Below are 12219 nucleotides of genomic sequence, written 5' to 3'. Positions count from 1 at the left end.
TTAACCACCCTCACAGAGCGTTTGCCACCATCCATGAGTCGGTGTAGAGAGAGAGAGCACAGGCCGTTTTTCCTGTTCAGCAATATCATTGGGTTGTTGGGTGGTGAGAAATTGTGTATCATTCATTGTTTTTGTTTGTTTTTTTGAATTATTTTCTATTAGTGTTATCATTATTTTTTTATATGTTATTATTGTAGTTTTCCTTTTCTATCCTAGTAAACTGTCTTTATTTCAACCCATGAGTTTTCTTTTCTTCCCAATTCTTTCCCCTGGTGAGGGGGAGATTTGATTGAACAGCTGTGTGGTACTCAATTGCTGGCTGTAACTAAACCATGACAGTTGCTTAAAGATAGCTTAAAAAGAGAGAGAATAGAAACAATTTTAAGCATGTTCTAAGAGATGAACTTGCAGTCCAAGTTCAGTTGCTAAAATTTTGCAGTCAAATTTTATGTACTCTAGAGCTTTTACTTCTTTGGAAGTCATTGTCTGAAGCTCATTGCAAGTGTATCAGCAGGAGAATTTGGTATTTTATACTTAGAACTGCTGTTCATTGGAAAAGATGGAGTATCTAAAAACTACTCTATCTGCAGTACTATACTTCTCTCTGAAAACAACTCTCCTTAGTTTTACCTGTGATCTTAAATATGCTTCTCCAATTAAAAATCTTTAGAGTTCTTCATGGAAATGGCAAGTAGTACGATCAGGCTTCTGAGAACCTAAGTTCATAGGAGAATAGGGTATTCTGTAACTACTGTTATTCCAAAAATATGAAAAAGCTTAGGAAGAGGCTGAAAAATATCTTTGACTTGTTTTAGCTAAAAATGTATGTCTCCTGTTGCAATGATTTTATAAAATACACAAAATAAATTGGGAATAACAGCAAAAGTTTTGGAAATAATAGAAAAGGAAATGTAAGATTGAACTCTTCACTGATTTTATCAAGCTTTGGATTATGCTCCCAGCTGAGGGCAACTTGCACATAACTGCACTGTCCTCTGTAATGATTTTAAAGCTTTATGGACTTTTTTTTTAATACTGAAGACAGAAATAATCTTTGTTATATCAGCTCAGTTGATTGCCATGGATGCCAGAGAAGTGTGAGGAGCACCAGCAGTGAAGGTAGCAAGCAGCAATGGGGGACACAAGAGGGGATACATGTGGACAAGGAGAGGCTTGTCTGAACAGGAGGCATTCCCTGAGCAACTGACTCTAGACCTGCTGATTGGATGAGACATCATGGGGCAGAGCCTGCACTGGGCAGCATGGGAGACTTAAACAGGTTAAAACTATCAGCACAGCTACTGCAATAGACAAGCATATATATTTCCCAGTGGGCGGGTGTGTGGCAGCAGGCAGCGTGGTGACCACCTGGCAAAAAGCAGTATTCTGTGCTTCTAGCACCCAGTAGAACAAATGCAGCCATACAGACAAAGCTCCTGTCAAAGTATGTGACCACTCAGGTTTCCAGCTGTGAGACGTGTGAAGGGATGTTCCTGGAGGTAGAAAGTGATAGCAAGCAAGCCTGTGGGAGATGTGACCAGATAGATGAACTGTTCTGCTCATCTTGGTGGATGAGCTGCAGGAGGCAGTGGGCAGACTGAGGAGTATTCAAGAGCTTGAGAAGGAGATTGATCAATGGAGCTATACTCTGCCATTTTTGATGCATGCAAGCAAGCCAACTCAGCATGGCCACTACGGAGGCAGGACCAGGATCTGTTTTGTGCCAGGAGGAAGGCAATGCTACAAGGGATAAGGAGGAGTGGAAGAAGGTTACAGCACGGAGTGGCAAGAGAAACCCTTCCTTACCTGCTTAAGATACCCTTACAGAATAGGTATGAGGCACTAGGTATGGTAGATGAAGCACATAATGAGATAGAGGGAGGAACCTGCACAAGCAGTCTTGCCAAGGTCAGAGACCAACCCCTCACAACAAAACCTGCATGAAGACCAGTGCTGAGAAGAAACCATGCTGAATTATGGTCATTGTTGATTCCCTCCTGTCTGGAATGGAAGCACCTGTTTGCAGACTGGACCCTCTCTTCAGGGAAGTTTGCTGCCTCCCTAGGGCCTGAATTAGGGACATCACCACAAGACTGAAGAGTTTAGTACAACCTTCAGATTACTATCCATTCATGCTCTTTCACGTGGATACTAATGATGTTGCAACAAAAAGTCTGAAAGAGATTTCAGAGCCCTGGGAAGAATACTAAAAAAATCAGGAGCATAGACAATATTTTCCTCAATCCTCCCAGTAATGGGGAGTGACACTGAAAGAAACAGGTGAGCCCAGGATATCAATACCTGGCTACAGGACTGGTGCCTCTGACAAAACTTTGGGTTTTACAGCCGAGGTGGAGTCTTTGAGGCACGAAGTATGCTGGGGCCTGATGGGATCCACCTGTACCAATGAGGGAAATGCATCTGCTCATAAGCTGATAGGACTGACCGAGAGGACTTTAAACTGAAATCAATGGGGGAAGAGGATACCAACAGGAGAGCTGAAGGCAAGTCAAGGGTTTGCATGGCATTGCCTGAACATAGCAATGCTAGTGGGAACATTTACACTGTTCCAGGGAACATGGAAGGTTCAGGAGCACATCTGAAATGCTTGTACACCAATGCACGCAGTATGAGAAACCAGTGGGATTAACTGGAAGCGTTGATCAGTTCCCAGAGCTGCAATATCATTGGTATTAGTAAGACTTGGTGGAATGACTCCCACGACTGGAGTGCTGGGATGGAGGGCTACAGGCTGTTCAGGAGGGATAGGCAGGGCAGGTGAGATGGAGGTGTTGCGCTGTATGTAAGGGAGAGGTTTGATTGTATAGCCCTTACAGTTAGTGATTATTTGGTTTAGAGCCTCTGGGTGAGGATTAGGGGGATGGAAGACAGAGGAGATGTCGTAGTGGGTGTCTACTACCAATTGCCCAGCCAGGATGATAGCACTGATGAGTTATTCTATAGGCAATTAGGAGAAATCTCTGGATTGGTAGCCCTTGTCCTTATGGGAGATTTCAACTTCCCAGACATCAGCTGGGAATACCATACTGCTGTGATGAGCAAGCCTGGGAGATTCCTGAAGTTTGTAGGAGAACTTCTTGACACAAGTACTCAGGGAGCCAACTAGGAAAGATGTCCTCCTAGACTTGCTATTTGTGAATAGAGAAGGACTCGTGGGAGATGTGATGGTAGGTGGCTGTCTTGGCCATTGTGAGATGGCCAAGTTTAAAATTTTCCATGTAATGAGAAAAAAAGGACAGCAGAGTTGCTACCCTGGACTTCAGGAGAGCAAACTTTAAGCTATTCAGGGAGCTACTTAGCAGAGTACCCTGGGGATGTGCTTTTGAGGGCTTAGGAGTCCACGAGTGCTGGTCAGCTTTTAAGAACCACCTTTTAGAAGCAGAGGAGCAGGCAATCCCATTGTGTCAAAAGTCAAGCAAGAGGGGCAGAAGACTAGCTTGGCTGAACAGGGAACTCCTCTCCTCTTGGAGCTCAAGAGGAAAAAGAATTTATATGATCTCTGGAAGCGAGGTCAGGCTTCGCTGGAAGATTACAGAGCCGTGGTTTGCATATGCAGGGAGAAGAGACAAAAGGGCAGAGCTCAGTTGGAGTTGAAACTGGCTAGTGCTGTTTCAGATAACAAGAAGGGCTTTTTGAAGTACCTTAATAGCAAGAGGAGGTCTAACGAAAATATTGGAATTATACTTGTTGAAGATGGTCACCTGACTAATAGGGATGAAGATGCTTCTTTTTTTTTTTTTGCCTTGATCTTTAATAATACTGATAGACCTCAGGCTGCCCGGTCCCCTGAGTCAGAGGACCACGAGTGTGGAAACAGTGACTTTCCATTTGTGGACACTGACATTGGTAAGGGACCAGCTGTATCAGCTGAATGTTCAAAAGTCCATGGGGCCTGATGAGATTCATCCCAGAGTACTGAAGGAGCTAGCGGATGTTATGGCAGGACTCTTCTTGATCATCTACCAAAGGTCTTGGGAGTCTGGGGAGGTCCCTGCTAGCTTCCAGTCAGCCAATGTTATTCCCATCTACAAAAAGGGTGTGAGGGAAGACCCAGGGAACTACAGACCTGTTAGTCTAACCTCACTCAGTTCCTGAAAAAATTATGGAGAAGATCATACTGGGCGCTATTGAAAGACATTTAAAGAACAATGCAATCATCAGGCACAGTCAACATGGATTCACAAAGGGAAAGTCCTGTTTATCTCATTTGATATCCTTCCATGATAAGGTCACTTGCCTACTGGATGAAGGGAAGGTGGTGGATGTAGTTTTTTTGGATTTCAGTGAGGCTTTTGATACCGTCCCTCACAGCATCCTTCTGGACAAGTTGTCCAACTGTGAGATAAGCGGGTTCACAGTGCGCTGAGTGAAGAACTGGCTGAACAGCAGGGCTCATAGGGCTGCAGTGAATGGGGCTACATCCGGCTGGTGACCAGTCACCAGTGGTGTTCCTCAGGGTTCAATTCCAGGGCCAGTTCTGTTCAATGTATTTACCAATGATCTGGATGCAGGAGTTGAATGCACCATTAGCAAGTTTACTGATTGTGGTGGGTTGACTCTGACTGGATGCTAGTTGCCCACCAAGCCGCTCTATCACTCCCCCTCCTCAGCTGGACAGGAGAGAGAAAATATAATTAAAGGCTCGTAGGTTGAGATAAGGACAGGGACATCACTCAGCAATTACTATCATGGGCAAAACAGACTCGGCTTAGGGAAATAAGTTTAATTTATTGCCAGTCAAATCAGAGTAGGGTAATGAGAAATGAAACCAAATCTTAGAAACACCTTCCCCCCACCCCTCCCTTCTTCCCAGGCTTAAATTCATTCCCAACTTCTCTACCTCCCGAAGCTAGCCAATGTTATTCTAATTTACAAGAAGGGCAGGAGGGAAGGCCCAGGAAACTACAGTTCTGTTAGTCCAAAGTACAGATAGGAAAAAAAAAAAAGAAACCTAGAAAAATCCAACTGTGGTGACTTCTCTTCTGTCTCCTTTCCTAGCACTCTTCCTCCCCTCATACTTGAAAGGGGGAAACATGTGAAGTAACTTTGATTACTACATTATAGATTCTTGTACTAAGTTGCTTTTTGTGCTTTGTGCCCATAGTCGTTGCCTTCGAAAGATTTTTTTTTTTTTTTGTATTTGTCGTAGTTCAGCCCCGATCGGACCAGACTACGCAGTCTCTCTCTCAACTCCCCCCCACCTTCTGAGAGAACAGGGAGAGAAAATATAAGGAAAAACGGCTTGAGGCTTGAGATAAGGACAGGGAGAAATCCTTAAAGTTACCATCACGGGCAAAACAGACTCGACTTGGGGAAAACTATTCATTTATTACTACAAACAGCAGGAGAATGAGACAGAGAACAAGATAACCTCCCCCCACCCCTCCCTCTTCCCAAGCTTAACATTATCTCTACTACCTTCCCCCCCCCGAGCGGCACAGGGGGGAAGAGGGAATGGGGGTTGCAGTCAGTTCATCATGTGTTGTTCTACGCCGCTTCTTCATGGTCAGGGGAAGAACTCCTCACATTCCTCCCCTGCTCCATCGTGGGGTCCCTCCCACGGGCCACAGTCCTTCGTGGAACTGCTCCAGTGTGGGTCATCTCTTCCACGGAGTGCAGTCTCTCCAGAACAGCTGTCCCAGTGGGCCCTCCACAGGCCACAGCCTCCTTCAGGCATCCACCTCCCCCGGTGTGGGGTCCTTCATGGGCTCCAAGTGTATCTCTGCTCCTCTGTGGACCTCCATGGGCTGCAAGGGGACAACCTGCTCCACCATGGTCGTCACCACAGGCTGCAGAGGAATCTTGGCCAGGAGCCGCATTACTCCTCCCCCTCCTTCTTCACTGACCTTGGCGTCTGCAGCTGTTCCTCACAACAGGCTGGTAGATGTCTCTCAGGATCTTTTTTTTTACATCTTATTCACTTCTCATCTCCTTTCCACTTCTTGCAGCTGGGCTGGGCCGAGTTGGGCCCAGTCGGCTGCCTGGCGAGAGGCCAGAGGGTGAGGCCTGCAAGGCCCATGAGGCCTGAGCCTCCCCCTCTGCGCCTCTGCCCCTGCTCAGCTTCTTCACATCTTCTCTTCTCTTTTTTTTCCTGTTTTCCCCTTCTTAAATACGTTATCGCAGAGGCGTTATCACGGGACATTCTGCTACTAATTGGCTTGGCCTTGGCCAGCAGTGGGTCCGCCCTAGGCCCGGCCGAGTCCACTGAAGAAAGGGGAGCAACTTCTAGCAGTTTCCTACAGAAGCTACCACCTTAGGCCCCCCCTTACTAACAAAACCACGACAGTATTAAAAAAAAAAAAAAGTTGTTAGGAGTGGTGCACATGTTGAGTTAAGATTATCAGAGACGTACTCATGCTTGATTGGCTAAATTAAAGATGTGGTTGAGGTTGAAGACATTTCTTTTAGTATGTCTGAGTGATGATTTTGTGAGGTAGAGAACATAATACAAAGACTAAAAAATGTTTTTTATAATGACTGTCACTTTTATCAGGAATGTTTGAATACATTCACTAAAATTAGCACTTTTTTTACAGCTTCTGGAAAAACATAAGAACACAGAAAGCATGGTAGAGCTGCTTGAACTGTATCAAATGGAAGATGAAGCCTACAGTAGTCTTGCAGAAGCTAGCATGGAGCTCTACCAGTACTTACTACAGCCATTCCGAGATATGAGGGAACTTGCAATGCTTAGAAGACAGCAGATAAAGGTATGGTAAAAGTAACTGAACTTCTTATTAATGGTGAAATCATGCTTTTCAGTTACTGTTTACTACTTTTATTATGCAATATATGCAGTGATGGTTTCTCCACTAAATGTTGACCCTATTTTTCTGTTTCCTTCACTCAGAGGAGTGCTTTTGAAGAGTGACAATGTCTCTGACGTGTAGCTAACCATCAACTATTTAACTTATTATGTTTGACTATTTGAATTCATTGTTGAATTTAATAGGCAAAGCTTAACAACTTCGTGATTACTGGGAATACTGACTAATACATAAAACAGAAAGAGACACATTGTACAGTATCTATATGATTGTTAATTCTTTTAAAAGATTCTACAGGAAGTTACTTTTCATTCTGGTGTTCTGAGATAATCTGATAAACCATGAGAAGTCAGTAGTTTCTCATCTCATGTTGTGAAACACTTAAACATGAAAGTGTATTAAAAGTATGTAATTTGTTGTAACACTTTGACAGTACATCTTCCTAACAGCTGAAAAAGTATAGCCAGCTAAAGAATACTACATTTTGGTAAAAGTGATTTATAATGCATATGTTTGTTATATTTAAAAATAATTCTAATTTTAAATACTTAACTAAAAATAACAAATGTCATCTTTATTGCATCTCAGAAGTACTTTTGATAGAATCAGTAGTTCCTACGCAGATTAAGACTGTAGTCTTCTGATTCTTTTAAAATATGTATTGTAACATAGAAGCTAAAATGAGTGTCTCATTTAATCTGTATTGTAAATGTCAGTATGTTTGTTTGCCTTATTCAGTTAGCCAACATTGTTTTTACTGCTTTCAATTTATAAATATAGTATTTTTCTCTGTGTTTGATTATAGCATGAGGGAGGCAGGCAAAAGGATTTAAAATTCCAAAACTAGTTTTATTTTGAGCTATTGTTGTGTCTATAAAGTAATTTTTCAGAAAGTTCAGCAATCTGAAACTAACTCTGTGAGATAATGTTATGATATTTGAAATAAAAGTGCTTTTTTCCCCCTGAATGATAAAAATTGCTGCATAGAGAATTGGGCTGTTGTCGTAGTTCAGCCCCAATCGGGACCAGACTATGCAGTCTCTCTCTCACTCCCCCCACCCTCCGAGAGAATAGGGGGAGATGATATAAGGAAAAACGGCTCGAGGTTTGAGATAAGGACGGGAAGAAATTCTTAAAGTTACCGTTACGGGCAAAACAGACTCGACTTGGGGAAAAACACTCATTTATAAAAATTAGCAGGAGAATGAGACAGGGAACAAGATAACCTCCCCCCACCCCTCCCTCTTCCCGGGCTTAACATTATCTCTACTACCTCACCTCGCGAGCGGCACGGGGGAGGGAAAAAGGGAATGGGGTCACGGTCAGTTCATCATGCGTTGTTAAATGCCGCTGTGCCATCGTTGGGGGAAGAACTCCTCATGTTCCTCCTCTGCTCCAGTGTGGGGTCCCTCCCACGGGCCACAGTCCTTCCTGAAACTGCTCTGGCGTGGGTCATCTCTTCCACGGGGTGCAGTCCCTCTAGAACAGCTGCCCCAGTGGGCCCTCTTTGGGCCACAGCCTCCTTCAGGCCTCCACCTGCTCTGGCATAGGGTCCTCCATGGGCTGCAGGTGGATCTCTGCCCCTCAGTGGACCTCCATGGGCTGCAGGGGGACCACCTGCTCCACCATGGTCTTCACCACGAGTTGCAGAGGAATCTTGGCCAGGAGCCATATTACTCCTCCCCCTCCTTCTTCACTGACCTTGGTGTCTGCAGCTGTTCCTTAAAACAGGCTGGCAGACGCCTCTCAGGATCCTTTTTACATCTTATTCACTTCAACTTCTCATCTCCTCTCCACTTCTTGCAGCCAGGCTGGGCCGAGTTGGGCCCAGTCGGCTGCCCAGCAGGAGGCCAGAGGGTGAAGCCTGCAAGGCCCATGAGGCCTGCGCCTCCCCCTCTCTGCCCCCTAGAACATTCTGCTACCAATTGGCTCGGCCCTGGCCAGCAGCGGGTCCGCCCTAGGCCCGGCCGAGTCCACTGAACAAAGGGGAGCAACTTCTAGCAGCTTCCTACAGAAGCTGCCACCTTAGGCCCCCCCCTCACTAACAAAACCAGAACAAACCTATGTGTAGATGCCAGCAGAACTTTGACACAAGCATTCTTGAAGATCCGAGTTGGACTGGATTTGCTTAACTGAGCACTGATAATATCTTGATACAGGTAAGAGACTACAGTCATCACTACCTCTCAATCTTCAGGAAATGAGGACATTAAAATATAGTTGTACATTAAATATATTTAAAAGCACTCAGTTTCATTACATACGTATTTATTATCTTCACTGACATGTTAATTCACTTGAATGTGAGGGATTTTTAAGGATTTAAATATACTAATGTTGAGATCTAGCACTGGAAATAAAGGAATAGAGCAGCATATAGCTTGATAATTCATCAAATTCACATTTTTGGAATTGTAGAATACTTCATTAGTCTACTATGTGCTTTTCTTTCAAGCTTCTTTAAGCAGATACTAGTGTAGTTAAATGTTTGGGCCAGAGTTAGATTTTTTTTTTTTTTATTTGTTGGTTTAATACTTGGTGGTGAAGTGCAGTAGTGAGCCTTATAGCTGATTTAATTTTGATTTGTGTAAAATGAAATATTTTAAAATAAATTATATTGCAGTGAACATCTTAATTTTTGGTTAAAAAAATGTTTTTGCAAAGTATGAAACAAGTTCAAAAGAGAGCATAAGTTTAGTGATGAGGATACTGTCCTGGTTTCAGCTGCAATGGAGCTAGTTTTCCTATCAGTAGCTGCTGTGTTTTGGATTTAGTATGGGATTTTGTATGTGAAGAATGTTAATACACTGATGTTATCAGTTGTTGCTAATGAGCCTAAGGACACTTTCTAGCTTCCCAGGTTTTGCTAATGTGCAGATACAAAAAGCTGGGAGGGGTATAGCCAGAACAGTTGACCCAAACTGGCCAAAGAGTATTCCATGCCATAAATGTCACGCTCAGTATATAAGTGGGGGTTGGCCCATTAGCTGGCTTGCTTTTTCTCTTGCTGTTTGGAATTGTTCCAGGATTGTCTTCAGTTTTTTGTTCTGTGATTGCTGCTTGGGACAAGCTGTGTCAGTCATTGGGACATCAGGTGGTAAGAAATTGTGCATTGTTAATTTTGTATATTTTAGTATCCCTATTATTATTATTGTTTTATATATATATTATCTTTTCCTCTGCTATCCTAGTAAACTGTCTTTATCTCAACCCACGAGTTTTCTTTTCTTCCCAATTGTCTTCCCCATCCCCTGGGGAGGAGGAGCAAGTGGCTACATGGTACTAAATTGCTGCCTGGGGTTAAACTACAACAGATAGCTAGCAAAATAGAGAGAAATACTTTATAAATACCTAAAGATAAATACTTGGGGGGGGAGAATCTGAGTCAACTGAAGATCCTTTTGGGAAGGGAGTGGACATCAATGCTTCATACTCTTAATTTGTAGTCTTGCTCCCATACATCAAATGGATGAGCTCTGTATTATTAAATCCTTGTTTTTATCATTGGTTCTAGAATAACTGATGTCCTGGTGAACTGGTTTTTGAACTGTGTGTTTTTTGTCTCATAATATTTTTGAGTGCATGGTGGTCTCGCACTGAAAAACATGAAAACAAAGCTACATAAGCTGCATTGGAGGACACTAAAGTAGTGCTGATTTAAAATGTATAGATTACTTGCATGGCAATCAGCTCAACTTCATTCCTAAGTTTCTTTTGGTATATCTGTAGCTGACGATGTGTCCTCACATCATCAGAAATCATAGATAAGCTTGGCTTCTGAAAAACCTGTAGAGAAGGGAATAAATGGTTATCTAAGTTGATGCAAAATGGCTGGATTTGTAAATGAAGGTAATAAACTTTGTTGAAACTATTGCTTTTTTTTTTTTTGAGGAACTGGTATAATATGCTGAATTATGCTGTGATAGTCTTCATTGTCTCAAAGTCTATTTAGGACTTAGAGAGAGAGAGATATACACGCGCACACACACAGATATTCCCTCAGTCTATGGTTCCATCACTGGTCAGTTTCATCAGAGTACATTCTTCACTGATCAGGGTCACTGTTGCTGCAATACCTGTGATATAACAACTATAGAAATGATGACATATTGTATTATATAGAAATTAACATCATACAGTTCAAATTATTGGCTATTTTTGCCTAAAATCAGATCTCTGTGAGGTATACATGGGGCTTCCCCATCCTCCTGCATCATCCACCAAGTACATCCAGGTCCTTCAGCAAAAGCAATCCCATGCATGGGTTTGCCTTTGCCTAGGGGAAGAATAACCCAGACTGTCTTTCCCAACATATTCCTTAAAAGCACCACAGGAACTTAGAAGTTCTGACTGGGCAGGGCCAGCTCAATTGGTGGATCCCTGAGTATTGACTAACCAGGTGGCTTTGGCTAAATGTTTGTCCCGGTTTTTGAAGGTTCCACCACCCATTGCTCTCAGTGTAGTTTTCAGCAGTCCATTGTACTGTTCAATCTTTCCAGAGGCTGGTGCATGATAAGGGATGTGATATACCCACTCAATGCCATGCTCTTTGGCCCAGGTGTCTATGCAGTTGTTTCAGAAATGAGTCTCATTGTCTGATTCAATTCTTTCTGGGGTACCACGTAGCCATAAGACTTGCTTCTCAAGGCCCAGGATGGTGTTTCGGGCAGTGGCATGGGGTACAGGATATGTCTCTAGCCACCCAGTGGTTGCTTCCACCATTGTAAGTACATAGTGCTTGCCTTGGTGGGTTTGTGGGAATGTGATGTAATCAATCTGCCAGGCCTCTCCATATTTATACTTCAGCCATCGTCCTCCATACCACAGAGGCTTTAACTGCTTGGCTTGTTTGAATGCAGCGCATATTTCACATTCAAGGATAACCTGTTGTCCTGGTTCTGGCCAGGATAGAGTTAATATTTACCTGAGCTGGGTGGAGAACTGAAGCTGGTAGCCCCTATGGCTGGGATAGTTAACTAATTAGCTAACAGCTGGGGTTAATTTACCCAAATTAGCCAAAGGGCTATTCCATCCCATGTGACATCATGCTCAGTATATAAGTGAGGAGGGTGCTGAAGGGAGGCCCTGCTACTTGGAAGAGACTGGATGTGGAGATCTGTTGTGAGCTATTATACTGTATTTGTGTTCCATCACTCTCTTGTTTTCTTCTGTCATTACTGTTAAATTTACTTTTTTTGTTCAATCTCAACCTGCGTGTTTGGGTTTTTTTTCCTGGTTTTCTTTTGTTTGTCAAATCTCCTCCTATTCTCTTGGAGAGTGGGGGGAGTGAGAGAGAGACTGCGTAGTCTGGTCCCTGTTGGGGCTGAACTATGACACCTGTGCAAGTCCACCCCTCGATCACAAGCCCATTTGTATGTTGCATCTCTTCCCTGATGGCCTGAGGTGTTATGGGCCTACTGAGCTAAAAATA

General features: G+C 43.3%; 1 protein-coding gene across 3 annotated transcripts in view; it reads left to right on the top strand.

Moving 5' to 3' along the window:
- LOC147596811 (junction-mediating and -regulatory protein-like) overlaps positions 1-12219 on the top strand; it is a 124804-nt gene that overhangs the window by 32693 nt on the left and 79892 nt on the right. For all 3 annotated transcript variants that reach the window (XM_086769526.1, XM_086769525.1, XM_086769524.1), the window contains one exon: positions 6558-6731. In XM_086769526.1, the coding sequence (XP_086625652.1) occupies positions 6558-6731 (174 nt within the window). The remainder of the gene's footprint in view (positions 1-6557; positions 6732-12219) is intronic.

This window comes from Chlamydotis macqueenii, chromosome W, assembly GCF_036417535.1.
Source record: "Chlamydotis macqueenii isolate bChlMac1 chromosome W, bChlMac1.mat, whole genome shotgun sequence".
NCBI lineage: Eukaryota > Metazoa > Chordata > Aves > Otidiformes > Otididae > Chlamydotis > Chlamydotis macqueenii.
This window is presented reverse-complemented; position numbering and strand designations above follow the sequence as displayed.